The sequence below is a fragment of the Hippoglossus stenolepis genome, chromosome 20 (assembly GCF_022539355.2).
Source record: "Hippoglossus stenolepis isolate QCI-W04-F060 chromosome 20, HSTE1.2, whole genome shotgun sequence".
In the NCBI taxonomy this organism is placed as follows: domain Eukaryota; kingdom Metazoa; phylum Chordata; class Actinopteri; order Pleuronectiformes; family Pleuronectidae; genus Hippoglossus; species Hippoglossus stenolepis.
The window spans coordinates 16,526,850-16,554,687 of record NC_061502.1 but is presented as its reverse complement, the minus strand read 5'-3'; the positions used below and the strand labels follow the sequence as shown (position 1 = coordinate 16,554,687).

Here is a 27,838-nt window from a genome sequence, read left to right as displayed (position 1 = left end):
TTCCAAGTATGTTTCTATACATTTATTTTGTTTTTAGTTCTTTTTTTTGTGTAATTTACGAGGATATATTTGATTGTGCTGCAGCAAACATTCATCAACATATAACAGATGTTTCCAGATGAAATAACAAGTGAATGGGACAGAAAATGACCTTCGAGTAACTTAAAACAAGTTCTTGAAAGTTTCTGGTCCCATTTTGAGTTTGTTTTCAGCCACATTGAGTTCATTCAGACATTTCTAGATTGATTTATGACAAAATTGTGATTTAGCAGTAGAGCACTCATAAAATGTAATGAAAGCATTTCTGATTTTCACGTCACCCTCATGAGGACGAAGTGAAGCTGTTCAGTCGTTCTCTCTTTTCCACGAAGGTTTCTGGGGAGATCAATCGTCATCGTCATTGAACCTTTACAACTTTGAACAATACTGCATCTTTAAAATAGTGGGACATGATGACATCACTATGACATCATGCTTGCTTTACAGGAAGCGAGCCGCGTGCTGTTACAGCTCCGACAGCTCTGTTTTCAGCTTTGACCCAATGTTAGGGGTCAGTGAGAGTGATTGGCTGATCGGGGCTAAATCTGTAATTAGGTTTGAGGAAGCAGATTTGAAAATATTGCATGAATACTTTAAATATAACACCCGAAAAGGAGAGGAAGCATGTTGAGAGGTTAATCCTGATAGTTTGTTGTAATTGTAGTAATACTTTTAGCTTGTTTTATAGTATTTATTCAGTATTAAATTTGAGTTTTCATTATTACTAAAGAAATAGGGCCCGTAGTAATTACAACAACCCCTTGCATGACCCTCAAGTTGTAGCAATCGAAAGGTGTTTTCTTCTGTTTCTGTTGTTGCTGGTTGGGACAGGACAAGTATTGTCCTTATTTGCATATTCATGACCCTTGTGTCTCATTCTTTGCTTTCTGATTGGCTCACAACCCCCAGGAGGACCTACTATTCATACTCTTATTACCTGTAAGTAAACAAACAATCAGCTCACCCAGCCGCTGGTACCTTATTGGGCGAACTCTTAGTGGCTAGTTGTTGTTATTCTTTTAAAGATGCAGTATACTTTTTTCAAGACAAAACACATTTTCAGCTCTGACCAACCAGCCAAAGCCATCCTCATTGATGCCTCGCCAGGGCGGGGGTCAATTCACTTTCATGTCAGTCAGTTCAACACTTTTATATAAACACATTTTATACTATACCCTTAAAACATCCAGAATGGTTTTGGAACGCGAATGATGATGTTTTAACCGTCATAAAAATCCCATGAAACAAACCAATGTTGACTCACTAGCTGATGAAATGTCGTCTTTCACCAAAGGGACTGAACTGACAGTGAATTGGCCTCAGGCCCCGGTGTCCTCTACATGCTCCAAAGTTGCTCTGAAGCAGGCTCATGAAGGCCAAAGTTGGCCACAAACCAGACCCAAGCAGGCCAGAGTGGGACGACACGGGCCTTTTGCGTGTTATTTGAAAAAAGAATGCTGCACTTGTGACTTGTAGCTCTTTGTGTGCATGTAGTCATGTGATCATCCATCCGCCCATCAAGTCACAGGTATCATGGTAAAACTCTGCTACACGTGCACAGTGCGTCTCTCACTGTCGGTGGAAACCAGGCGGCTCCTCCATGTTGGGACTCACGGTGTCTGGTGTTGTGTCGGTAGCTCTGAGTTCGGTTCTTCTTGTGTTTTGGGGACTTCCTGCTCTTCTCTGTCTCTCTGTGACCAAAATAGATCCACAAAACCTGCACTGACTTTAAAAAGAGGTGGAGAACTGTTCATCATCAACATGAAACTAGAGATAATTAATGAAGCAAAAGTAGCAATGCCACACATATAAAGTCATTTTTATTGATTCATCTAATCCGTTTTTATATCTTGTAGCTAGTTTGAAAACCCCTTAAGTTAATGTCAGTTACTATTAATAATTAATTATTAATGATATCTCCCCCCCTAGTTCTGGTCACATCCATTTCTTTATATCTGTTTCTTTGTCTCCGTCCTCTACAGTTTGTACAGTTGACAGCAAACGGTGGTGCATAATTCAAACTCTCCTTCTCGCCTCTTTTCATGTTTTCTGTGAGACGACCGATAACACAAACAGCTACACATGGCCAGTGGTTAAATCTATGTTTTCTGCTGAGAGTGTGTGTGTGTCTGTGTGTGTGTGTGCGGTCTTGGAGGTGGAGTTGGTGTATTTTGGGGTCAAGAGGTAAAAAAAATACACAACAAACCCACACAGCATGCATTCTGTGTGGGAAGAAGTCAGAGCCGTATTTTGTATCAGTTTGGCAACGACCGAAAATCAAATTTTTTGTTTTTTTATCCATCCTCTGCTTCCGTTCATTATCTGCAGCCATTTTGTTTCCCAGCTGTCGAGATTTTCTTTTCAAAATTCGCGTTTGGACTCAAATTGTAATTCAAGTGAGATGCTAACTTTTTCTCGAGCACAACATGAAACACATCAGTTCACCGGTAGAGATGTTGTCGTCACTGATGTATATCTATGGCTCTGGGTCCATCGTGCTCCTGCATGCTCTCATGTTCGAGATATTAAGTCGTCTGCGGTTGCTTTTCCTGGGAGTTAAAACTGAAAAGGACACCTTTTAGATTTTAAGCTGTTATTTTTCTTCAACAGGCGAAATGATAGAGAAAAAGTTTCAGTTGCTTGTAAAAAACAACTTCTTTGAAGAAAAATGCAAGTTTAAAATTTTTTTTTTTTTAAATTAGGCATCCCTAAAATGTGTATTTCATTAAAAACCAGTATCCTGCTCTTTTAAAACGCTGGACTGACAAGACCTCACATGCTCCAGCTCATATGATGCTAACTGTGGTACTTTGGTTGGTAAATGGTTTTACAAATGGTTTTATAGAGAATAAGTCTTCCCCCCCCCCCGCTGTTGTTTTAATGGGATTTTTTTCTATCTTAGCTGTCAGATGAAAACCAAATATTTTATTTTCCCATTTTTGTGTCTTTCTTATATTTTATATTTGCTTTGATATGAAGTTTTGATTCAGATAACACAGACACCTTGTGAAATTTAAAAGATTAAGAGTTTCAGACGACTAGAAATTGATTTCATAATAAAATTAGTGTTAAGGTGGAATTCCTCTGACAGCTCATCTATAGCTCCAAGGTTGATAACAGGTTTTCCCTTTGCTTCTTGACCGTAGGTTTTAAGTCACTTCCCTAGATGCTGTTTTCCCTTTGTTCCTATAGCCTGTTTAATGCTGCCATTTATAAACAAGCCTCTCCTCTACTTTCCTTGCTTGATCTCTTCCTCTCTTTCTTCTCTTCTCCCTTCCCTTCTTCTTCTCTAAACTCTGCATCTTGAATCAGAAGCCTGCAGCCCCCAGCTAAGCTACTGTTACCAAAAAAAAAAAGACATAAAGATTTCAATATCGCACTATACATGAAGATCTGAACATTTACACCCAGTAAGGCTGTGTTCTGCAGGCTGGCTGATGTTTGTGTTTCTGTCTGTGAGATGCCTGACTGTGTCCGTCTCTGCCCCCCCCGACAGGAAACTGGCCAAAAAACGTAAGGACGCCATCGGAACCACGCGGCAGGAAATGACGCACATGGTGAACGCCATGGATCGCAGCTACGCCGACCAGAGCACTCTGCACGGAGAAGACCCGATGGCCGTCACGTTCATGGACTCGCACAACTACAACAACAGATGTAGGTTCATAAGCAAGGCTGTTATTAACCTTTAACCTTATAAAGTGGCACCTGTGGCATCTGAATTGTAGAAAGGGTGAATATTCTGGTCTGCTATGTGAACGAGAGAAGAGTGCATCATCTGCAAAGAAATGAAATGATTGCATAAGAATTCATGGCTTTACTGGACCACACAGAGCGAAGATTGTGGATTGGTTTTGCCAATAAAGGTATAAGATGTTGTATTGGAGAATATCTAGTGCATCAGGGGCCACACATTCCTCCCCTGGTTCTTTGGGAAGCATCTAAATGCCCCCCCCTCCTCTGTGTTTGAGTTCTGCTGAAATTGAAAGCGTCTCCTCACCATGTTTCCTTCTACAGTGCCCAACGACCCTCTGGTTCCTACTGCTGTGTTAGGTGAGACCTCTAGCATGGTTGGACAAATCCCATTCATCACCAGAAACGCCCTGTAGCGATCACCCATCAGTGTCATGAAGCCCCCCCCCGCGCTTGTAGCCCCTGTCCTGTGTGTCCCTGTGCGTCATTACATAAGTCCCACTGTGGCTGTCGGACGTGGTCAAAGCCTCCATTACATCCTGTCGTGACTCGTGCTTCCACATCTATGCCTGTGCAGGTGGAAAGTTTGGCTCGTTTGAAGTATCTGTACATTGTATTTAATCTACAATTAAAAGTACTAAGTGTTTAAGTAAGTTCACTGCAGTATTACCACAAATTAAATGGAAACACAGCAACTTTCTAAGACTTGTCTCAAAGGAAATAAGTGCAATGGATTCGGATATCTAAGGGGAAGCTAAACTGTGTGTTCGTCTTTTATCTAGTTCTTTTCTGCCTCCCACTGCCAACTTGTCTGTGTAAAACATGGCCAGTACAAAACCTCCAGCAGCCAAGCACTTCATCTGTCGTCCTGTGGTTTGCCGGGGTTCAATCACTCCCAACTCCATCCATGGATTCTGTCTCCTACCGAGCGTTATTGATATTCACAGTAATCACCACCATTCTCCCTTAGAGACCTCATTATCTCCACAGCGCTGCGTTGTTTTAAGGCACGCCATCATCTCCTGTCCCAAATAACGACAGCAACTGACGCTTGAAAGGAGGAGGACAAATTTTCACGTTGGCGCCGCCGATTAAAATCTGTGACATCAAGTGACAGCGAACAACTTTGTGCCTGCAGCTCTGCGTCTTAGTTTTTTTTTAAATTTCCAATGCGCTGGATCGAGACGTCTGCCTGAGTGCGAGCCATCTGTGTCAGTCCCCGGGCTTGTTTTGTTGCCCCAGTCTGAATATCTGAACCGTGAAACCTGTAGGTTTTTGCCAAGTTGGGATATGTCTCCGGCTCGACTGCAATGTGTTTATCTGTCGTTCACTCTGGTGTCGACGCTGCGGCGCGATGTGGAGTTCCAACGTGTCTTCGAGGCATCTGCAATCCACCGCGCCACCAAACTGTGTTAATTAACTGTTTCATAGCTTCTAATACAAAATGAAGGCTGCAGTTACAATCCGTCCCGGCCAATCACATCACACTGGGGGGGGGGGACTAGCAGGAAGTAGCGAATTAAGAGGCGGTGTCGGGTCAAGTTTACCGTTAATTGGCCTGATGAGGGCTTAACAAACCTTTAACAATCTGTAATGAGCTGCCGTGTCCTTGGAGCAGAGGAAAGCATCAGCTGGATTAAACAAACAGTGTCAGTTAATGAACTGTGGTGTTGATGAAATCAGTCGGTTGTGCTGCAACCCCCGAGCTACTCCATTATGCAACCTGTCAGTCTTTACATTTCCACTGTCACCTCGCGTTACCTCCCCGCAGCACAGAGACGGTGGAAATCGCGCAAGAAATTTGACCCTTGAATTACCTCTAACTCTCAAACTGTTTCTCATTTCTCAAAGTTCATTATGTCCAAACTCTGAACTCATAATTAAATTTGTAACTTTCTGCACAATATGAGAAATAGTTCTATTATCTGGGGTTTGAATTCAACCAAACCTCTATGACCACGAAGCTTTGGGCAGAAAGTTAGCGATGTGGCGAGATTGTTTCCGACCATGTTTCTGACCCATTTAAGGTAACATAGATAACATAATCAGCTGTTCTTGGGGGCCCCTTTCAGTTTGGGACCCCCCTGGCTTTTCCTGTCCTGTAGTGAAGCCCCTGGTTACATGCGTTTGCCCATTTTCCATTGTTTTGTGACATTCTCCCAACTTTTTCCATCATAAATGTACCTTTGCACTCTGTGTAGCTGGAGTAAAGTGGTCAAACTGAACCTGGAGCTAACTAAATCCTCACAAACCCCTTTTTCCTCTTTTCTTTTTCTGCTGCTTTGACTTGTAGTTCCGATCACAGGTGAGTACAAAGGGAAAGAAACAGACTGACAAAGCGTTTGTTTGGTTTTTGGGGAAATGCAGAATATTCTGATGGTTTTAGGTCAGAGACAAAAGTTTGTACTGATGTGGGGAAGAGAGAAAAGCAGCTTTTGGTAAATTATCATTTAACCTGAACTCGTCCCCTCTTGTAGATGAGAACCACAGCGCCTCGGCAGCGGAGAACAGTCGGCTCCTGGATGTTCCTCGGTATCACTGTGAAGGCACCGAGTCTCCTTATCAGACGGGGCAGCTCCACCCGGCCATCAGAGTGGCCGACCTCCTGCAGCACATCAACCTGATGAAAACCTCCGACAGCTACGGCTTTAAGGAGGAGTATGAAGTAAGATTATTATGATCAGGACTTTTCTTTACACCAGAGCCTGGAGCAGTAACAGAAGTGTTATTGGCTGGTTGGTTATTATCTCAAGTACAAACCCAGACACGGATGTTTCCGGTGTCAGAGCAGCTGATGTACGACACATTAGGCTTTTATTGTTTTGTAATTTAACTTTGATGCTTTACGTTAAAATGATATAACGAAGGTTACGATTAAATTGCCTTTAATTGAGGTTGTTTTCTGCCTTATTAACAGTCAAGCGCCACCAGAGCAGAACCGTCATTCCAGCCCCTCTATCCCCCTCAGCGCGGGGGGGTATGTTTAAGGATCCATGACGTGTAATTTTCCTTCCCATGTTCTTGTGTGTTGTTGGTGATACAGAGCTTCTTCGAGGGCCAGTCGGCCTCCTGGGACGTCGCCAAGAAGGAGCAGAACCGCACCAAGAACCGCTACGGGAACATAATAGCATGTAAGCAAAGAAAACCAAAACAAGAGGGGCTTTATGGGAAAATTAAAAAAAAGGGGAACCACTCATTCGCTGCTCCGTCACCTCTCTGACTGTCTCTCTCTTCCATCCCCCCCCCCGTGTGTTTCTGTAGATGACCACTCGAGGGTTATTCTTCAGCCCATCGAAGACGACCCCTCCTCCGACTACATCAACGCCAACTACATCGATGTAAGTGGAAACGCATCGAATGCTACTATTGGCTCCCAACGAAACCAACGAAACCACACTCCCTCGCTCGTATGTCAGGCCTCTATACCTTTATTGCGTCTTCTAGTCATCCCATCGTCACCATTTACGCATCAAGCCCACGCATCGTCCATGCAGCACGTGTCCTTCTTGTCTTCCTCCCAAGTCCATTCACTCACCCTTTCATCCTGAGGTTATAGGTTCTTACTCGTCCAGACAATTTAAACCACTTCATATGTGATTTACATTCAATGAACCGTAGATTTGTAGATACTCATGATTTTGGATTAAGCACAGTTTTAAAGAAATTGAAAGTTGGAAAGGGATTTTATTTTAAGTATGATTGGATTTCAGATGGTCAGTTAACTGTCAACTACAGCCAGTACTACATGTTAACTCTAAATTTAGGTTAATTGTAGGTGGATTTTCTGTTCCTCCTTGTTTCCAGTCTTTAGGTTAAGCTAAGATAAATGGCTAATGGCTGTAGCTTCATAATTCACCTATAAGCATGAGAGTCGGAAGGATCTTCTCATCTAACTCTCAGCATTAAAGCACATTAAAGTGCATTTCTGATTCAAGGGTTTACTGCATCCATCTTTTAACTGGACTGTCCATCTATTAATTTTTACTAAACTCCTTTTTTTATTCATCATGTGTTCATTTATCATCCGAACCCGTCTCTCCATCTCTCCATCTTTCATCTTCCATCTTTCATCTTCCATCACCTCCACTTGACTGTCACCTTCACAACACTCATCTGCATGTTGGTCTTTCACGTTGTGCTTTTTTTTTATGCTGTTATGCTTATCGCATGCTCTTCTATGGTATCATGAACTTCCATTATAGCTGGTGCAGGCATGGTGCTGCTCACATTGAGCTAGAATCAGAATGAATAGACAGGGCACCACGATGTATCCAGTCAATATCGACTGGGACTAAACTTGGACTGTACTGGAAATAGATCTAATCTGCACCAGTAGTGTTTAGTGAGGTGGTGACCTGACGTCCGGATGTGCCCTTTATATTCATTCTCATTCTAGAGATCATGTTTTATTTTCTGCATGGCCTGATCAAACTCCCATTACATCAATGCAGCTTTTCTTTTTTCTGATTGACACTCACTGACATTGTTGTGCTTTCTTTCTTTCTTCCTTCCTTCCTTCCTTCCTTTCCTCCTTTCTTTCCTCCACTCGTTCTTTCTGCCTGTGGCTTGGGCTGTAGATTTGGCTGTACAGGGATGTAAGTATCACTGAGGATTCTTTGCATTCATGCCGCGCTTGTTTTTTTTTACACATCCCTCCATGCACTCTCACCTTCACGTGCATCGCGACACGGTGAATGTACGTTTTGAGTTGCTGGGGCCTCGGCTGCATGAACTGTTCCTCCACATCTCGACCTCTCACCAGCGTTTCTTACTCCTCGCTGTGAGCTGTAAACGTTGCTTTTGCTTAGTCGCCATTTTTGCCTTATTACCCTCAGGAAAACCCGCTCAGTGGTTGTCATTGCTCTTTGCTGTTAGGAAGGTGACAGGTAGCGATGCAGAATCATCGGTAGATTCTGGATCATAATTATTTTGCAGCATAAAAGTAAAAGTGCAAAAGTCAAATCGCACCTCCTGGAAATGACCAACTCTCCTAATGCAGTTTTGAATAAAACTATATACTCTTAACTTTACGTCAAACATCTTGGAGATGCTTCGTAATGTCTCTCTCTCGTCTGAGGTGAAAGCAAGATTCGTTTTGACAGATACAATCTTGCACTGCAGATGTTAAATATCTATTTTTGATGCATATTGAGTTGTTTTTGGTTGTGCTGTGTTTTCAGGGCTACCAGAGGCCAAGTCACTACATCGCTACTCAAGGTGAAATACTACAACACGCCTAAACCCATGCTGCCACACACAGGGTGCAAGTCATAGAAAGTGCTGAATATATATGTGTGTGTGTATCTGTGTGCAGGTCCTGTTCATGAGACCGTGTACGACTTCTGGAGGATGGTGTGGCAGGAGCAGTCCGCCTGCATCGTCATGGTGACCAATCTGGTGGAGGTTGGAAGGGTAAGTTGTGCACACTCCCATCATGCTTTAAGATGTCGCATGTCTATATATCAGTCAGACAAGAACATGTTTTATTATGATAATTACACTGAATTTGATTAAATACTTAATCCTGCATTCTCTCTTTTTAACAGGTCAAGTGCTATAAGTATTGGCCAGATGATGCCGAGGTGTACGGAGACTTCAAGGTGACGTTTGTGGAGGTTGAGCCTCTTGCCGAGTACGTGGTTCGCACGTTTACACTGGAGAGGGTGAGTGGTTTTCTGCTAGTTTACGTTTTGCATAATGTGATAAACTTTCTTGGAGTGTAATTTAACCTTAAAATGTATTTTGTGTTTATTCAGCGTGGGTTCAATGAGGTCCGTGAAGTCAAGCAGTTCCACTTCACAGGCTGGCCTGATCACGGAGTTCCATATCACGCCACGGGACTACTTTCCTTCATCCGCAGGGTTAAAATCTCCAACCCACCATCTGCTGGTCCGATTGTGGTCCACTGCAGGTATGAACACACTGTACAATACCACGTTCTGTATGATTAATATTACCATTACTTTTATAATTACACGTACACAGATCAATTTAAAACCTCCCTCTCCCTCTGTCTGCAGTGCTGGAGCAGGGCGGACCGGCTGCTTCATAGTCATTGACATCATGTTGGACATGGCGGAGAGAGAGGGCGTGGTCGACATCTACAACTGTGTGAAGGCTCTTCGCTCCAGGAGGATCAACATGGTACAGACTGAGGTGACTGCATTACCCATCCTCCATCCACATGTCCATCTTAAGAGTATTCTCACTGTGAGGCCCGGCCCTCTGCATGGTGCAGGCTGAGGTGACACCGCGCCCATTTCATAAACACACCATCCCTCCACAGAAAACCACACAATGTTGTTCTGACCCGGACAAAGGTGAAAAAAATCATCATCACTGATCAAGTTGCTTTTTGCAGGGATTTGAAAATGTGTTACTTTGGCAGCATCCAGTGGTTGGATCAAGAATTACACCGTGACTGCTCCATTTTCCATAGTTTCAGCAAATAGGACTTTAGGGCTGAAACATGTTAGATAATAATCATTTTCATATAAAGTGATTTTTATCATGATAAATCATTATTTCTTTAGTTAAAAGACTTCTTGATTTTTGTAACGGTTGTGGTTTAAAACTCTGTATCAGTTGTTTCTATGGCGACAACAATTTATATAGAACAATTTAATGAGTAGCTCCTTTCATTTTTTCATGGACAGTTTTTATTGTTCACGCTGTATAACAAAAACATTTTTAAATAATGAATTATTATTGACATATTAATAATGATAATAATAATAATTTAACTATTGTCAGTACATTTTAAGAATAAATTAATGTCTCAAGAACATTCACACCCACAGCTTGAAAAACCTAAAATGACAATTTCCCACACAGACTGACTCATAAGTGAATTAACTCAAACTTTCACAGTCGTCATCTCACCTCAGTCATGACTCCATCTCCCATCAGCCACCTCTCACTCACAGCGTCTGCCTGCTCACTTCCACGTGGTATCACAGCTGTCTGTGTTTCCCACCTTGTCACAGGATGTGTGTGTGTGTGTGTTTTATTGTTTGCCAATATCTAAGTGTAATGTTTGTGTGGATGATTTGACATTGTGTTTTGAATTACCTGTCTCCAGGAGCAGTACATATTCATCCATGATGCCATACTAGAGGCGTGTCTATGTGGAGAAACAGCCATCCCAGTGTGCGAGTTCAAAGCTGCTTTTTATGAGCTGATCCGCATCGACTCCCAGACCAACTCGTCACATATAAAGGACGAGTTCCAGGTAAGATCGGATCATAATCTCTGTTCTCAGACATTGAAGTGACACAAATCTATTTTTGCACATTCAGCTGCTCTGTGTTTGAAACAGTAAAAGGTGAGTATGTCAGTAGAGCTGAATTTCACTGCACAAAACAAACATCCAAATGTCAATAGAAACTTCTGGAGCTGCTCCTGCAGCACAATCCACTTCTCTGCTGCTCAGTGTGTTCTGCAAACAATAATATCTTCAGAACGTCTAAATCCAGTGTTCAGTGACTTTATCCTCCAGCTTCCTCCCACAAGCATCAGTCAAAACAACTCATGAAGGCTCATCTGTGCAGCTGCAGCACAGAAGTTCTATCGACACTAATTCTCGAACATAATCTAAGAACATGTGCTCGTCTTCTTGGGACTCACCTTTGAAACCATTGTAAAAATGTAGATATTTGCTGATATATGCAGTATAAGTGATAAGTACTCGAACATAAATCTACTTAAGTACAGTACAGATGTATGAAAAATGTACAGTAACTAAGTAAATGTACTTTCTCACATCCCACCACTCATGTGTGATTATGTCTCTTTGTCCGTCCACCTCTTTTTGTCCAGACTTTGAACTCGGTGACTCCGCAGCCGCAGCCTGAAGACTGCAGCATTGCGTTGTTGCCTAGAAACCAAGACAAGAACCGCTTCATGGACGGCCTTCCCCCCGACAGATGCCTCCCCTTCCTCATCACGATAGACGGAGAAAGCAGCAACTACATCAACGCCGCGCTCATGGATGTAAGTCTCCCACACGCTCACGTGCACACAAAAGCAAGGTCGTGTTATTTTCAACACATAGAGGAAGAGTGGTTTGGGACATTTTCATTTCGTGGGTCACTGGGTGATATTCGAGCAATGAAATGTGAAAGAAATTATAAAGAAATGAACGTATAATGTCTGTGGTCCCAAACTACAGTCACACATTTGTTGAAAATGATACAGACTTTACAGAGGTTAAACTGATGAAGAAAAACACATGTTCATGTAACACACACACACACACACACACACACACACACACAGAATCCCCTCCCTGTTTGTGTGATGCTGTGTCTGTGGTTTTTTGCAGCAGAAGGCTAGAGACAAATCCAGGTTCTGAAAAGACCATTAGCTTCTCTGGCCGCCACCCAAACATTGAAACAGCTGGTTCTGTCTCGACGTGTTGCCTTTGTACCGTGGGGAGAAATATCAACTTGTGATTATCACTGACAGTGACCTGCTATCTCACCTTAAATATCGGATTGGCAGGTTATTGTCAGTGATAATCAGAAGTTAACGTTGATTAGCCGTTCTGTTTTTTATTGAGAAATATGCATTGGAGAGGGAGGAGAAGTCAGTGCGGGCGGGCGGGTCAGTTTCATACTAATGTTTTGAAATAAGACGTGTAATAAATGCATGTTGTGGAATGAGACCTGGCTTCTCTCCAACAAAGACGTTGGAGGACGAAAACAAAAAGTACTGCAAAATGCTGCAAAACGTTTTGAGTCTAGCGAAGTCAAACTTACCTTTGGCCTCTCTCTAACCAAGCTGTCAGAAGAGTTCCAGGTAATGCGATTGTGTCAAATCTCCAATACTGGATTTGTTTCATGGCTTCAGTGTCGTTCCACCACCAGGTTCATGTTACTGTACCCGACCCCCCAACACCCCCCGACCCTACATCAGACTCCCTCATGTATCCCCCCGTGATTCACACCCATGTCACATATCTGGCTGCACATGTTCATTCAGGAGAAGTCGGACCTTCAGTTCAGTCAGTTCATCACGTCGACAGAAACTTTAAACCCGTGGGTGGATTTTTCACTTTTACACGTTTTACTTTGGACTTTGACCGACTTGAACTGACGGAACGAGAAGGTAACTGACCCCAGCAGATGTAGACGTGTATTTGTAATGCATGCTCCTCCCCCTCACATCCGATAGGCCCACTGCATGATCATGTGACCAAACATCCCCCTGTGTTAGAAGAATGCTCGCTGTGTCGTGTTCCACAAACTGTGTCACTCCTCCCTGTTGTGTGTGTGAATGTATGAGAGATGTAACAAGTAAAGGCATTTGAAGAATATTCAGCTTAGTTGTAAAATTAACTAATTCTGGATTTAAGAGAAGAATAAAGGAGCTGATTTGAGTTTCTCTGTCTGATTCCCACAGAGCTACCGGCAGCCGGCTGCATTCATCGTTACCCAGCATCCTCTGCCCAACACCGTCAAAGACTTTTGGCGTCTGGTTTACGACTATGGATGTACCAGTCTGGTGATGCTGAACGAGATCGACCTGGCTCAGGTAACTCACCACACCAATGTCTTATCATTTTAAATAAAAGACATGTTGCTGTTTATTCTTATTTTCTCCGAAGCTGACTTTTAAGATGCTCTGTTCCCAGGGTTGTCCTCAGTACTGGCCAGAGGAGGGCATGCTGCGCTACGGCCCCGTCCAGGTGGAATGTATGTCCTGCTCCATGGACTGTGACATCATCAGTCGCCTCTTCAGAGTCTGCAACCTCACCAGGGTTCGTAGATTTACACTGTCGCCCCTTTTCCTGCTCTCATGTGGTCGATATATAAAGTTATTATGCTAAATATTGAATATAACGCCAAACTTCTTAGTTTGGATGTGAATTCTGGAGTAAGGTTGAGATGTGTCAGCTCCTCTGAATGTGATTTTGCCTCTGCAGCCTCAGGAAGGCTACCTGATGGTCCGTCAGTTCCAGTACCTGGGGTGGGCGGGGCACAGAGAAGTCCCCGCCTCCAAGCGCTCCTTCCTGAAACTGATCCTGCAGGTGGACCAGTGGCAACGCGAGGGAGAGGAGGGGGAGGGAAGAACCATCGTGCACTGCCTGTGAGTAAACACCATATATATATACACCTTCTTTCTCCATGTAGCAAGGGGTGTATTTCTGAAAAGCCGTTTTTCTCTGTGCGTAGAAACGGAGGCGGGCGTAGCGGAGTGTTCTGTGCCAGCAGCATCGTGTGTGAGATGGCGAAGAGGCAGAGCGTGGTGGACGTCTTCCACTCCGTGAAGACGCTGAGGAACAGCAAACCCAACATGGTGGACACTCCGGTGAGTTGGAGACACGGATAGAGAGAGAGGGAGAGTAAAAGAGGGAGAGGGACCTAAATGACTGATTATTGATAATATCTGAATTTATTTATATACATCGTCATGTCAGACTTTGTCAGGGATAGAACAATAGAAACCTCAGAAACAATATATAACTATTTATGTCTACTTTCTTTTTATCTTCATCTATAAAAGTTATAAAAATGAACTCTTGAGCGATCTGTCTGTGATCATGTGACCATTCAAACATTGAGTCCAGTGCGTCTGTGTTGATTTCCAGGAACAGTACCGGTTCAGCTACGACCTGGCACTGGAGTTCATCGAGTCGTCCTAAACGAGAGAGAGATAAGGAGGAGGTGGAGAAGAGCGGGAGAACATCTCGTCACTTCCCTCGTCTTTGATTCTTCGTCCTGGCTCCCCCCCCCTCTCTCTGTGTGTGTGGTGGCCGTTCTGTTACATCCATCCCACAAACGGCAGAAGAGAAACCGGCTCCTTGTCCAGTGTTGGTAAACAAAGGGAAACAGGAGGAGCAGCAGCAGCGGAGGAGGAGGCGACGTCCCTCCTTTTTACTCCTTCATGCTTATTGTACAGCTTTTTTGAGTGCCAGCGGGGCCCCTGTATGTTTGGGGCTCCATTTAAATGTTAAGCGTTTCACCACGACTGCCCCCCCCACCCCCCACCCCTCCTCGCATGGACTCGATGCCTCATGCCGTTTCAGCTGCAGTACTCCTTTTGTCCTGTAGACGTCTCCCCCTTCTCCCCATGCAAGATGCCTCCACAGCTTTCGAATAACTGCATCTTTCCAGCGGCTGATTTCTGGCGTCTCGTCACGATGACGTTTTGTAAAAGAACGGCCAAACTTCAAGTTTCTGATTTCTGCTCCATTCAGCCGCAGCTTCATCGTCACCTCATGTTACGTTTCTGCTCCGAATATAATTATGTGTTTGAGTATTTAACAGCCACTTTGTACCTGTTTTACTTTGGTTACACGCAGTTACACCGAAAAGAGACAAAATATCGTATACTTTTGCCTTTTAGATAAAGAAGAAACGAGACTGACAACAGATCAAAAAATAACAAGTTTACATGAGTATTAGGCTGTTAGATCTTATTTTTTATTTTACAATATCATGAAGTGGCAACTTGAAAAATGTAGGATCTTCACTAAAATGTATAAAAAAGAAAGTGTGATATGTATCATTGGTTTCTGTTGATGGCTTTTTATATTATCATTTATCGATCTACTGGATAGAAGCGTCCAAGTCGTTGTTCCCCCAAAAATGTACGAATCAGAAAACTTGAGATTGTTTTGATCACGTTTGTTTCAGGGCTGGGCCCAATGCACTTTCAATTCAGCCAATTCACAAATGGGATCATTTTCAGAACGCAAACATAAATGTGACAAACGTGAGACTGAGGATTCATTTTCCATTTCTGGTTTGAAGAGAATTAGAAGTGACCCCAGGCTTCATTCGTTTTGTGCACTGGTGGCCAACACTTAGGTTTTTTTTTTGTTATGTTTTACTTTGCAGCTGATGTTTATTCATAAGCCAAAGACTTTGTGTAAATATGTCTATATGGATAAAGCACATTGTTTGTATTTATTGTTTGTTTACTTGCATTGCTTGTAAGAACAATCATTCTTCATTCCATGTTTACTCTACCAGCAGCGTTTCTTAAACCCGTGGGTCGGGACCCAAAATGGGCTCCGAGTCTTTTTCCTCCGGTGCCTAAATGTGATTTAACGGTTCCCCCGAGGTTCGAGGTGACTTCCACTCAATTTGCGTCCGTGAAGAAGAGTTTAAGAGCCGCTGACCGAAGCTGTATATTCAAGCATAGAAGTAGTTTTTCAGTATTTAGGTGGAGTTCAGTAGTATTGTCTTGTTTTCACTTATGAATCTCTGTGACGTTGCCGTGGTTTCTTTGTGTAAAAAGCCCATCGCTCTGTTCGTGGTCAGTAGAACATCAGAGTATTTTGGATAATAGCTGCGATCCCTCTTAACGTCTTAGTCGGGATAAGCTGTTTATCTTCACCCTCGTATCCCGCTCACCGTTATTCCCCCTGGATACACACTGACTCGGTGATGCAACACAGGCTTAGTGAGCGAAACGGACTGTGAAACAAAAAGAGAGTAAAAAAAAAAAGACATTATTGTGCCTAATCATTTGAATTTCCTTGTCGAAACAAGCATTTTACCAGCGTCTCAGACGGCAGCCGGGGCTTCGGCGAACGCGTTGTCATGGACGATCATTGTTTGACCTTTTTTCGGAACCACGATTCAGTGTGTTTTATTCATCAGATCTAATTCTTTGTGAGGATCACTGAATACCAGATGTGTTTCTGTTTTGTTTTGCAACATGATACAGAAGGAGGAAAAAAAAGAAAGAACTTTATTGTAAATAACAAATGTTAGACGTTCCGCTCGGTTGGAACCAGAGAAGCTCTGCTCGCACGGATGTTATTGTAAATAGAGAATCACGAGGACTCTAACAGGCTCCATTGTTTAGAGATAAAGACGATGGATACAATGTCAGGACATTTGTTCTGTTGTAGATAAAAAAAAAAAACGTCAGAGATTGTACTCCTGGAGGATTCAGCTTCAAAAAAACTAACTTTGACAGATGTTTTAAAACTTCATTCTGTTGGTAGAACATCCACTTTCTGTTTTGGTTTTGTTTTTTTATTTCCTCCAGATTTCTGATCTGACCCAAAGAAGGGAAAGAAAAATGTAGAGGCCATAACATTACGTTGCTACAGTCGTACTTTGCCTTCAGTGGTTGAGCAGTGTGGACAAAGCTGATGTCCGTCTTTATCGCATGCAGAGAGAAAAGTGAAGCCGCCGTCAGTGACAAGAAATCAAACAGTTAAAAGGGAAAAGTGAGGAGCAGAACAGACGAGTCCTCCTCAGTAAACATGAGGTCGTGGCCCCCGAGGAGACGTCTCTGGACGAGAGGCCAGTCTGAGTGTAAAAGTGATATTCATGGTTCATAATTATTCTTGTCTGTAATGTTTGGCTTCTTTGCTGTAATAAAGACCACTTCTTTAATTAAAAGAAACTGTCGGGACTCGTCTGTTGTTACGATACAAGAAACATTCACATCAACGAGGATCCTGAAGAGGTTAGAGGCCGATTTCTTCTTCTTTTTGATATCTTCTGATATTGAAACTTGAGAAAAAGTTTCCATTGTGTATAAATCCACAACAATACTCTGTTTATGACAACATATATATTTGTCTTTATTTTAGCATGTTGATTAATCACAATATTGATTAAATGTTATTTAAATTGTTCTTTTCCAACGTATAAAGAGTTGAATAGAGTTAAATAAGACAGTACTGTCACCATGGATACAAGCTGCTGTTAAACCAGAGAGAGGAGGAGAAGAAGATGGAGGTGGAGGAGGAGAACAGGAAAGAGTAAGAGAAGAAGTAAAACAGGAAGAAGGACGAGAAGAAGAAGTAGAAGAAGAAGCAGGAGAAGAAGAAGAACAGGAAGAAGAAGGCAGAGGAGTAGAAGAAGAAGAACAGGAAGAAGAAGGCAGAGGAGTAGAAGAAGAAGAAGAAGAACAGGAAGAAGAAGGCAGAGGAGTAGAAGAAGAAGAAGAACAGGAAGAAGGAGGCAGAGAAGAAGAAGAACAGGAAGAAGAAGGCAGAGGAGTAGAAGAATAGGAACAGGAAGAAGAAGAAAATGAAAAAGAATTAGAAGAAGAAGAAGAAGAAGTACCTGTAAGTGCGTCTCCAGTGGTAGGCCTCCATCTTGTTCTTTGTCACATGTGTATACAGGTTAAATATCTACAGGAGATTATATATAAACTCAATGTCTGTGGTTTGGTGAACGACACAGTTCAGACAAACTGTAGTTTGGAGAAATTAGTTTTTCTCACTTTCCCTGAGTCACAAACTGACAAACAGGACGTTTTATATGATGTTCGATCAAATAACATCAACGTTAATCTTTGCTCATTGTCTATGGGATCACATGATGTCATAATGGCAGGTAAACTAAAATGGAGTCAGACGCAAATGCCATCAATCCCAGCGCCTTTTGTTTTACAAACTGCATTTTGTTGTTTCCCCATAAAAAACAATGTTATAAAGTGAATTTTATTGTATTTTATGCAACAGCTCAATCCTGAAAACAAGTCCTGGTGCTTTTGAAGAAAAATGAAATTCTCTCTCACAACCGTGCAGTTTTCTTCAAAAAGTTTAATTTGCATAATTATTTACAACATGGTAGATAGCAGAACTTCAGAAGAGGCAAAATATACTGAACCACGCTGATAAAGCAGGGAAATAATAGAATGATTTAAATTTGGCGAAACCATGTCAGAATCTTGCATTTAGAAAAACAAAAGAAAGTTTTACAACTCGATCAAAGAAAAAATCTAGAAATGAAATATTCAGCTTAAATAAATCTTACAAACACAAACTGATCTGTAGAATGCTGTAATACTGAACAGCAATGAAACACTAAAGAATACATTCATTTTCACTATCCCGCATGCTATCTGAAGATCTTATAAAATAATGTTGACAAAGGAACAGTAAACAACAAAAACATGGTCAAGAGCGGAAAATAGTTCCATTTAAATTAGGCATATATTATATATTTATATATGTATATTTCTGTACAAATACTGAATATTTGGCATTATATTTATCCTCATTATTGAGATATCTAACAATTGAAAATAGTCTTAAACTAACCACAAACCTTTTATGCTATCAAATGTTTCTCGTATCACATTCCAGAGCCCAGAAGAGGCCTCTTGTTATTTCTACCCACAGCCACAACACAACAAGACATTTCTCCACCAAAGGCAAACTAAATTGTGACTGCTCTCTCCCCTCATAAAGCACAGACACACAAACAGCACACAAACACTTCTCCTCCCTGTCGTTTTAATAGAAGCACACGATCCAAAAACAATATGTGGACAACGCACGTCTGTATATTGTGGTTTCATTGGGATTGTGTGTCCAGAAATTGGTGCAGAGACGAGTTTGTGGTGTCAAATAGTGTAACTGCCCTGCCTTCTGTTGTTTACTACACTGGTCAGGCTCATAACTAAAATCACAAATGAGAATATTAATAATAAAACTATTACAGAAATCAAGCGTGAGGAAAAAAATATTACATGTGAGCATCTGCAATGCCTTTACAAATTAATATAATCTAACATAAGCTAAAGAGAAATATTTGACTGCTTCAATAAATAATTTGTAATTTGGGGAAATATTTGCTATTCACATGAGACGTTAGCTTAGCTTAGCATAGAGACTGGGGGCGTGGCTTAGCCCAAATGCAACAAAATCCACCGACCAGCACAAATGAACCTGTTTCAAGTGTGAAAATTAGGATTTGTGGTTTTATGCTGGTTTTGTTAATGGTGGACTAGCTTCTCTGTTCCTAGCTAAGAAGTAAACCAGTACATAACCACTGTAAAATGTTTGTTTTTTCCTTTGATGTCATTTTTTCGTACCTAACACATTGATTGAGATTTACTCTGCTTTTTACGCAGATTTTGTTACATGTGAATTGAGGCAAGCTAGCCATCTCCCCGTTTTCATACTTAATGCTAGGCTATTCCATCTCAAGGGTGCTTATGTATATTTCCCATGGACTGTATATAAAGATGGACGACGTGTCTTCACTTCCTCCCGTTGTACAAAAACGAAGCCAAAACATTTCACTTTTGACGTCATTTGGAGCCGGATCTGTAGTGATCGGGGGTGGAGCTGTGGTGTCATTGATGCTCACACTCGACTCATCGCCATCAGTCTCAGCTGCCAATCATGACTTTTCACCATGTTTTTCATGGCATCAAATAACTAATTAAATCCAAGCTAACTGGAAATATTAGCACTTTAACAAACATCTGTGTGATAAGAACAATCTAGTCCCAGAAACCATTTTTAGCTTTTTAGCTTTGACCTATAACCGATTATAGCAGCTACCCACTAGGGGGCGATCCAGATGATTTGGTTTCACTGTCTCCTCATCTATCTTATACAGTCTATGGTATTTCCCCAAATTTCAAACCACTTTTTAAGCAGCTTTAAACAATAAAGCAGTTTAAGGTAAGATAAGGTTGAAACACCAGCTGAAATATCTAAATCAGGCTTATTGCTTGAGGAGCAAATACACTCGTACAGCCCAGTAGTGATGGAAGCGTGACATCGAACATGGCCCATGACGACTCACTCGACTGCCGTCTGAACAAAGCCTGACGATCCACAGCACGTAGTCAGAGCTCAGGTCGTTTATGAGAAGAGAGAGCAAACAGTAGAAAGACATCTTTGCAGCGCAACTGTATCAGAATCAAGGAGAAAAGCTTTCAATGAAAATCGAATGGAGTCTCAGTGTGAAGAAATCCTCAAGATGTGAATGTGAGGGAAACTCAGGGCGCCATCTTGAGGAGATCACACCGCTGCTGCAGTGCTTGTGTGTGTGTGTGTGTTGGTGTGTGTGTGTGTTTGATGTGTGCTGATTGTCAGAATAAAGCCAAAAGAAGAAGAAAATGTAAAAGTACAATGAGAGAAGTGGTTTGATTCAGCACCTATACAGACTTCTCTGAGGTTTATCTTCAGGACGACTAGTAAAAGATGTTAGTTAGTGTTGTACAAGGCATTAACAGATGTCTTGATTAATGAAAGTTAGCTGACCTTTTTCTTTACAGTATATATTTTTTTAAAGTGATGGTCGGTTAACTGTATAGGATTTGGAATTGGATGACAATGACAGCACACATTTTTGCTCCTGCAGTGTAAAGCACGGTGAACATGGTGCTTGTCAGTGCTCTGTGAATGAAAGGTGATGTGCACCAGGGCCCGCAAAGGCTCTGCAGCCCCACAGAAGTACTGCTGCATAGTACACAGGCATGACAAATACTTCCTGTGGAGATTACAACTACTCCTAATATACCATGTTTCGCTAAAATGCTTATCTATGAGGTAAATAGCTGTAGGTGAGCCTGCCTGCCATTGTATGAAAACACTATTGCACTTTTTGGCTGGTCAAGTTTTGTCAGTCTCCAGATTTCTGCCGATGTTGATGCCGAAAAAAGGCAAAGAACATCACGAGATTACAATATCACAGCAAGAAGGAAAAAATATAGACCTTTTTAAATAAATAATCTTTTTTTAGATTTGCAGAAATGGATGTGACTTCGACGCCTTGTTTCCACCAAGCTCTGTGTCGGTTTGTGAGTTAACCCGGTAGTGTCGTCATTCCTTTGCATTTTTTGGTCAACAATTTGCCTCCAAGTAAAAAGTTTTTTGCTGTGGAGTTCGAACAGACTTTACACACTTTGTGCCACTGGAAGTTTTAACATAAACACCAATTAGCTAAGAGACTATTTGAATTCAATTGTTTGACACTGTTGTTACTCAAACTGTGTAATTATATAATTAAATATATACCTGTTCTGCCAGTTGGACACTCTATGAATTACAAAAAAGTTTTTTTTTGCTGAACATGATTTGTGTACATCAATAGATTTAATGATCATAATATAATCAACATAAATAATGTGCTTTAAACAACAATCATCAAGCACGTTCTTTCTTCCAAATATTGCTCCAGGTACATAATCCGACAATTTCTCTACTGGCTGCAGTGGCATCTCTATCCAGCCGTAGAGAAATGCATTTCCAGGCGTTGAACACTAGGGGAGCGGAGTCCGAATAGGACACGGAATTACAGACACGAAACAAAACTGTTTGGAAACGAGGCACGAAATGAGTATAAATTGTCGAATCAACCGATTTCCTACCATTGATCGTAATTTGAACGGACCTTTGTCCACAGTCGTGACTCATAAAGTGGATCTCACTGCATCATGGTGATACGCAGCAGAACATCTGTGAGATCTGAGTCAAAAACCCCAAAAAGAAGAGGATAACAAATGTTACCAAATCCTCCTTTTGCTGCCCTCTTGACATTATTGTGCTGAAGTTTATTACAGTCCGAAGTTTAAAGTAGTCAAATATAAAGTTTTAAATTCTGCAGTCCGACCCAACCCAGTTTCCAGCCCTTTGTAATGGTATCACAGACAAACTCGCACTCTTAACAGGTGTTGCAGTCCTTCCACAAGTCTCAACCCAACACATTCACTCACAGAGTCCGATGAGAATCAAACCGTAAGGCACCTGAGGATTTGTCATGTACATAGTTGCCAAACGTCTAAGCCCCTTGTGGCGTGGTGAGATAAAACGTGACACAGACAAGGAAGAGAAATATTCAGTGTTTTCACTAAAGATGTCATGTCGATGCGCCACGATCACAGACGAGCCCCACGTGAGATCACAAAACACTTTTCTAAATATCTATGTCAGCGTATGTGTGTGTGTGTCGTACGTCCTGTGACAGCTCGCAGCCGCTGGTGTCCCTGTGACTTTTGAGGACATCTTTGTGTCAGAAATCAGCCCCACCCACTGGTGACTGGTGCAAAAACAGCTAAAGTGACATCGTTTTCCATTTAAGCCAGAGACCATTAGGTCGTTCCAGTCGATCCTCAGCACTTTACTCTCCCTGTTCCTCTTTGCTGCCTCGTCTCTGTCAGGTGGCACGTGACGAGTTCCCCCGAGCAGAGAAGCTAATCTATGGATTATTACCACTAATTAGATTTTGTAGATTTCACTCATGTCTACTGGTTTGAAAGTGGAAACAACCTGCAGGGAAATTCTTAGTGACGGGCTTGAAGCTACAAAACGACAGAGACCCCCCCCCCCCTGTTTGAAAAGGTAGTTCCTAAAGGAAAGCCTAGATGGATGATAATGACTTGATCAAATACCACACAAGATGGAATCACAGTATGCAGTCTGTGGGAAGTCGACTTGATTTGCGTGACCTTCAGTCAGGTGGAAGAGCAGCTGAATTGTCAAAGTAGCCCATCAGCTGTTGTATCGTAATTCAGTGAAGCTGTCGTTTGTTTCTTTGAGAACAAAAGTTCAGGAGGAACCAGAGAAATAAATGAGAAGGAATATTTAAAATGGTAAATTCTCTCTCGCAGACCGAAACAGACTTTATTAGACTTGTAAGTGGAAAATTAAAATGACTGATTAAATCGATTTTTGGGGCTTTTTAAATTCGCAGAACTTTTACATTCACAAAATATCCTATATAATACTCCAGAGGAAACTGGGGAACTGAGAAAGCATCATATGTCTCATTAACACCAATCAACAAGAAGATAACTGAAACAAGAACGACAAAAGTAAAATAAGAATTAAATAAAGTAAAAAGTTTTTTTTTATCATCTTCTGATCCTCTTGGATATTTTTTTGCATCGTTTGGGGCTCTACATTCGTTTGTTGTTTTTTTTGCTTAAGGCCGTCTGGTAACGTGAGGGTTTTCCATCTAGCAGTGATGTATACGTGTCACAAAGTAAAAGACTCTCCCTCCTGACAAGCAGGTCTCACTACCTCACCAAAGTATTTACAGTACACAGACTGCTGCCCCCTACTGAGCACTGGTCTTATTACAGCGACATGGGAAACCTAGTGGCCCTGTAATAGTCTTAATTAGCTGGGACTGGATTGACAAATGAATGGGCGTGTGTGAGCAAAATGTCGGGGATTCTTCGTCTGTGTCGTATAAAATATGGACGGGTACACTGAAGTACTCAGCTCGCTGTAGCGGAATGCCCCTGGCTCATGGTGGGCATAGTAGATTTTACTTTAAGGTCGGTGGAATGTCGAAATCCTGTAATCTCTCCCGTCTGATAAACAAACTGACCTCTTTTCATGCCAGACAGGAAGTTACACCATGAAACCTTCTCCTGATTTTCACCGCTGAGGGCGAGAGCATTGCAAAGATGATCTTTTCTAAAGTCACAATGTCCCACACGTCGTTGGAGAGACACCGGGCACCATGTTGATAAATCTCAGTTTTAAAAAGTCCTTGAGTGTGTGTGTGTGTGTGTGTGTGTGTGTGTGTGTGTGTGTGTGCGTGCACATAGGACTGGGTAAAGGACAACAGTTTCAGAGTAAAAAGCAGCACCATTTACTATAGTAACTGAATATTGTTAAAGTGTAATTTGCACCTGTCTTTCATAGACTACATGAGCAGATCAAAATAACAACAGTATTTTCTTTTTTAAATATGCGCCACTTGGAACAAAAGGGTCGGATGCAGTGTGTCATGAGAAATGAGTTGTTAGCCGAGGAACTCCCCTCAGTCAGCAGGACAAACGCACTCAAATCCACCCACAACTGCTTTAGCTAGAGATACTGAATGTATACTGTGATGTCGGCCATGTGATAGATACTGTAAGTATGATCAAACGTGTTAGATTTACGATTACGAGGCCTGAGCGGCGTCGGAAAGAAAAACGAAACACAAGGTGCAGTTTACATGATCCTATAGAATAACATGAAATTCTGTGGTAAATCCTCCATTTCTGTCCTTGCAATTCAACTGCAACAATATCACATGAGCTTCATAAACTACATTTCCCTTGGAAATACAAACATGAATATTATAAGGTGCAAAATGCATTGTTGGATACAGTCACCTCTTCCAGGCTTCGTAAAACTTCTTTTTTTTCTGTTAATAATTCATATTTGTTCTGCAATGGAAATGCATCCAGCAGCAAATAACGTACATATCTTTAAAAAACGTTCTAAGATGGATGTTTTTTTTAATATGGATTAAAGTGAATCAATGATGGGAAATGATGGTCTAGGAGTTTTTAGCCTCATTTTCAGATCTCATTCAGCAACACTGTTCCACGGCTGCAGCTCGCCTGGTCACCTCGGCCAAGGAGGTTCTGTCTGTTTGTTTGGTTTGATTGTTCGTTAGCAATATTACACAAAAAAAACAACTGAGGTGTTTTTAGAGGAAGAACCAATTAAAGGTTCAGTGTGTGGAGTTTAGTGACATCTAGTGGTGAAGTTGCATGTTGCAGCTGAATACCCCTCACCTCACACTTCCCTTCAGGTGTTTATTTTGTCCAGTCTGGGACCCGCTCCTGGTGTAAATATATAGTATTTAAATATAAAGGGTCCATTCTAGGTGAAAGAAAACCACAATTCGTACAATTTAGATGAAACACACGCGTGAAAACATCCCTAGGATTCATTTATATTCTGTTTCTGCTCATAAATCCATTTCACCTAAATCTTACACACTGAACCTTTGCATTTTGGCGCAGATCAGGAATTTGTATTTCTCTTTCTTTGACATAGCAACTTAAAGCCTTCGTCAACATTATCACAATTTTTCCAGTGAATAATTCATGGATCTTGATGGAAAGAAATCTGGTATATTTCGGGAACTGATATCTATGAGTGTATATGGCGGAGGTTTGCGCTCTAATGAGTGTCATTTTAGTTCAAGATGGAGTGATGCAATAATGATAGAAACAAGAGTATTGTTTATACGGCCCGTCCATTCTGACTATATAACCACAAGGAAATCTCGACAACAATAAAGTTGCACCAGGTTTCTAATGAAAAAGTTTGACACATCACTTTCTGCTGCCGTGGTAACCTCAGGCTGCTTTAAACCAAGACCATTGTTGCTGATGAGATAAAGTTGCACTTTGTGTTTCCCTTTGAATGGAGCAAATATAACATTACTCGCATTCTTCTCCGTGGGGCTAATAGCAATGACGGAAGTTTGAAGTTATAGCTGAAATTCATGTGAAGTGAAATGTTTCTTTTTGGATATAGCAGCTCATTCTCATGGTGCAGAATGTGTCGAGTCCCCTGAGGGCTTAAAGCTACACGAGGCAACTTCACATTAGCAGCTTCAGGTGACAAAGACATGTAGACCTTTTTTATGACATTGAATAGCCATGAGAATACTGACGGTCACTAATCCAGCTGGCCTGAGATCCCTTTTAACTAACTTCAATCAGACCAGAGGGACAAGAGGAAAAAGGTCTAATGCTGGTGTGTCCAGGTTTTACTGTTTCGGAGACAGCTCGGGTTTCAATCAAAATTTCAGATTTTTTTTTTATCTCTTCCTGTGGGACGAGCATCGCACACACCTGACTCACCTGACGTCTCACTCAGGGAAGACGGGGCGTTCTTCCCCATGGCAGTGCCACATGGTCATTTAGGCTGAAAAGAATGGTTTCCTCTGAACTCTTTGCCTAGTGTAGCTTCAGTGGGGACAACCCAGAGAATGGCAACAACAGATGGCAACACAGTGGACGAGCTGGGGGACAGATGAGGACAGCAGGAGGAGGAAGAAAGTGGACGATGAGTGTGTGGACCTCAAAGCCGCGTCTGGGCTTCGGGGATGTAGATCTCGATACTGTCTGCCCTCTCGGTGGCTGAGTTCTGTCTGAAAGAAGCTGCTCGTTTCGCAGCCAAGAGGCGTCTGCGGGCTTCTTGTCGCTGGCGGTCCTGAAGGTCCAGAGAGCGCTCCCGCGTTATGACGCCGTGGCCCTTGGCTGGCCGCTTTGGCAGGGGTGGGGGCCACTTCCGCTCCTTGGGAGATAGAGCGACGTGATTAATCAAAAAAATGTCTCGATTATTTAAGCAATAAACTCCACAGAACATGTTTGATTTGAAGGGAGAAATGTGATTAGAACAGCGTATCTCAATTAATGGTCTGAAGTTCAAAAGGGTGTTGATGTTTGCCAGAGGATATAAATCATATGGACCTTAAATTTAATGGATTACAAATAGAACAGTGGATCGAATCAGACGTTATTTGATGGCTGCTGTGCTGTGGAGTGTGATGTTGATGATGATGTTTAGTGTAATTTTTTTATGTCTGATCCCGATGTTTTGCTCATATCGGCTGATTTAATCGACCAACTGGTGAATCGGTTTGGCTCTAGTCAGTATCACAGCCCCTGATTCCCTGAGAACAGAAATGACTTTGAATAACTTTCATCAATTGAGTTCTTGACTAGTTATATAGTTAGAACATCACCCACATTACATATGACGCCACAAACATTTCACCTATAAAACCTCCAACACCAAAAACAGACTGACGCTCACAAACGTTTGAATAGAAGCTTTTTCTAATTGCTTGCTAATCTGCTGTTGGGAGTAAATCGGTGCCTCGCTTGCTCGAAGGAGATCAGCCCAATATAGAGCATCTGTGTGACTGTTAGCACTCGACTTCAAGGAGCCTGCAATGTGCCCATTAACTGCTGGAGGTAAATAACAGCCCTCGCAACTACAACTGTAGCATGAAGATAATTATCCAAGTGCCCCGAAGGCTCTAGTCCATCTAAAAACACATTACCGCCTAAATGTGCTTCTCACACGTGCAATTCCTCAGTATTTTGAGAGTGTGGATCTGTGAGAAGTGAAATAAAAAATCACCATCTTTACCTTCTTCTCCGGACTCTCCACCAGCTGCCAGTGGTTGCTCTTGATCTGCTGCAGCTCATCAAACTTGGCAGTGACGTCGTCGATGGAAAGCTGCAACAGGTCCCAGAATCCAGCCAGGTCCTGAGATGTGGGTCTGGGCATGGCACTGGGGTCCTGAGGAGACGGCGGAGGAGAGGATGTGGTGAGTGTTTGACATTTTCTAAAAAAATCTTTAAGTGCACGATTATTAAACACCATCTACAGATAACAGACTGTATTTTAGACCTGTTTTAAACCATCTGCTTCATATCAAACAAAAGAAAATAAACCATGTCTATGAAACCATCATATCTACTTTGTGTTTGAAAGCACAATTTACTTTCTGGTCATATCATAGCCACATCTACACTTGAACCTCACCATCCTCACCACTGTGTGGCAGCATAGCTTCAAAATTGGTTCATAACCTCAACTGACACTTTGTGGTCACATCCCTTAAAATGTCTTTAATAT

General features: G+C 42.0%; 2 protein-coding genes across 20 annotated transcripts in view; one reads left to right on the top strand and one right to left on the bottom strand.

Moving 5' to 3' along the window:
• Nucleotides 1-17,096, top strand: part of ptprk (protein tyrosine phosphatase receptor type K) — a 97,146-nt gene extending 80,050 nt beyond the window's left edge. For 2 of the 19 annotated variants that reach the window (XM_047338008.1, XM_047338004.1), the window contains 21 exons: nt 949-978; nt 3,536-3,696; nt 4,057-4,092; nt 6,026-6,037; nt 6,210-6,397; nt 6,764-6,863; nt 6,994-7,139; nt 8,310-8,327; nt 8,913-8,949; nt 9,047-9,144; nt 9,279-9,395; nt 9,489-9,643; nt 9,753-9,888; nt 10,814-10,963; nt 11,551-11,724; nt 12,514-12,531; nt 13,135-13,266; nt 13,367-13,492; nt 13,658-13,821; nt 13,908-14,043; nt 14,324-17,096. In XM_047338008.1, the coding sequence (XP_047193964.1) occupies nt 949-978; nt 3,536-3,696; nt 4,057-4,092; nt 6,026-6,037; nt 6,210-6,397; nt 6,764-6,863; nt 6,994-7,139; nt 8,310-8,327; nt 8,913-8,949; nt 9,047-9,144; nt 9,279-9,395; nt 9,489-9,643; nt 9,753-9,888; nt 10,814-10,963; nt 11,551-11,724; nt 12,514-12,531; nt 13,135-13,266; nt 13,367-13,492; nt 13,658-13,821; nt 13,908-14,043; nt 14,324-14,377 (2,188 nt within the window). In that variant the 3' untranslated portion in view covers nt 14,378-17,096. The remainder of the gene's footprint in view (nt 1-948; nt 979-3,535; nt 3,697-4,056; nt 4,093-6,025; nt 6,038-6,209; nt 6,398-6,763; nt 6,864-6,993; nt 7,140-8,309; nt 8,328-8,912; nt 8,950-9,046; nt 9,145-9,278; nt 9,396-9,488; nt 9,644-9,752; nt 9,889-10,813; nt 10,964-11,550; nt 11,725-12,513; nt 12,532-13,134; nt 13,267-13,366; nt 13,493-13,657; nt 13,822-13,907; nt 14,044-14,323) is intronic. The other 17 variants (XM_035143745.2, XM_047338005.1, XM_047338011.1 and 14 more) reach the window with 17 other exon arrangements.
• Nucleotides 17,097-18,232: 1,136 nt separating this feature from the next.
• The window catches only part of LOC118099881 (disks large-associated protein 2), an 85,298-nt gene continuing 75,692 nt past the window's right edge, over nt 18,233-27,838 (bottom strand). Inside the window, exons 11-12 of the mRNA XM_035144666.2 lie at nt 27,347-27,499; nt 18,233-26,485 (exon numbers count right to left, since the gene is read on the bottom strand). Of these exons, the coding sequence (XP_035000557.1) occupies nt 26,270-26,485; nt 27,347-27,499 (369 nt within the window). The 3' untranslated portion in view covers nt 18,233-26,269. The remainder of the gene's footprint in view (nt 26,486-27,346; nt 27,500-27,838) is intronic.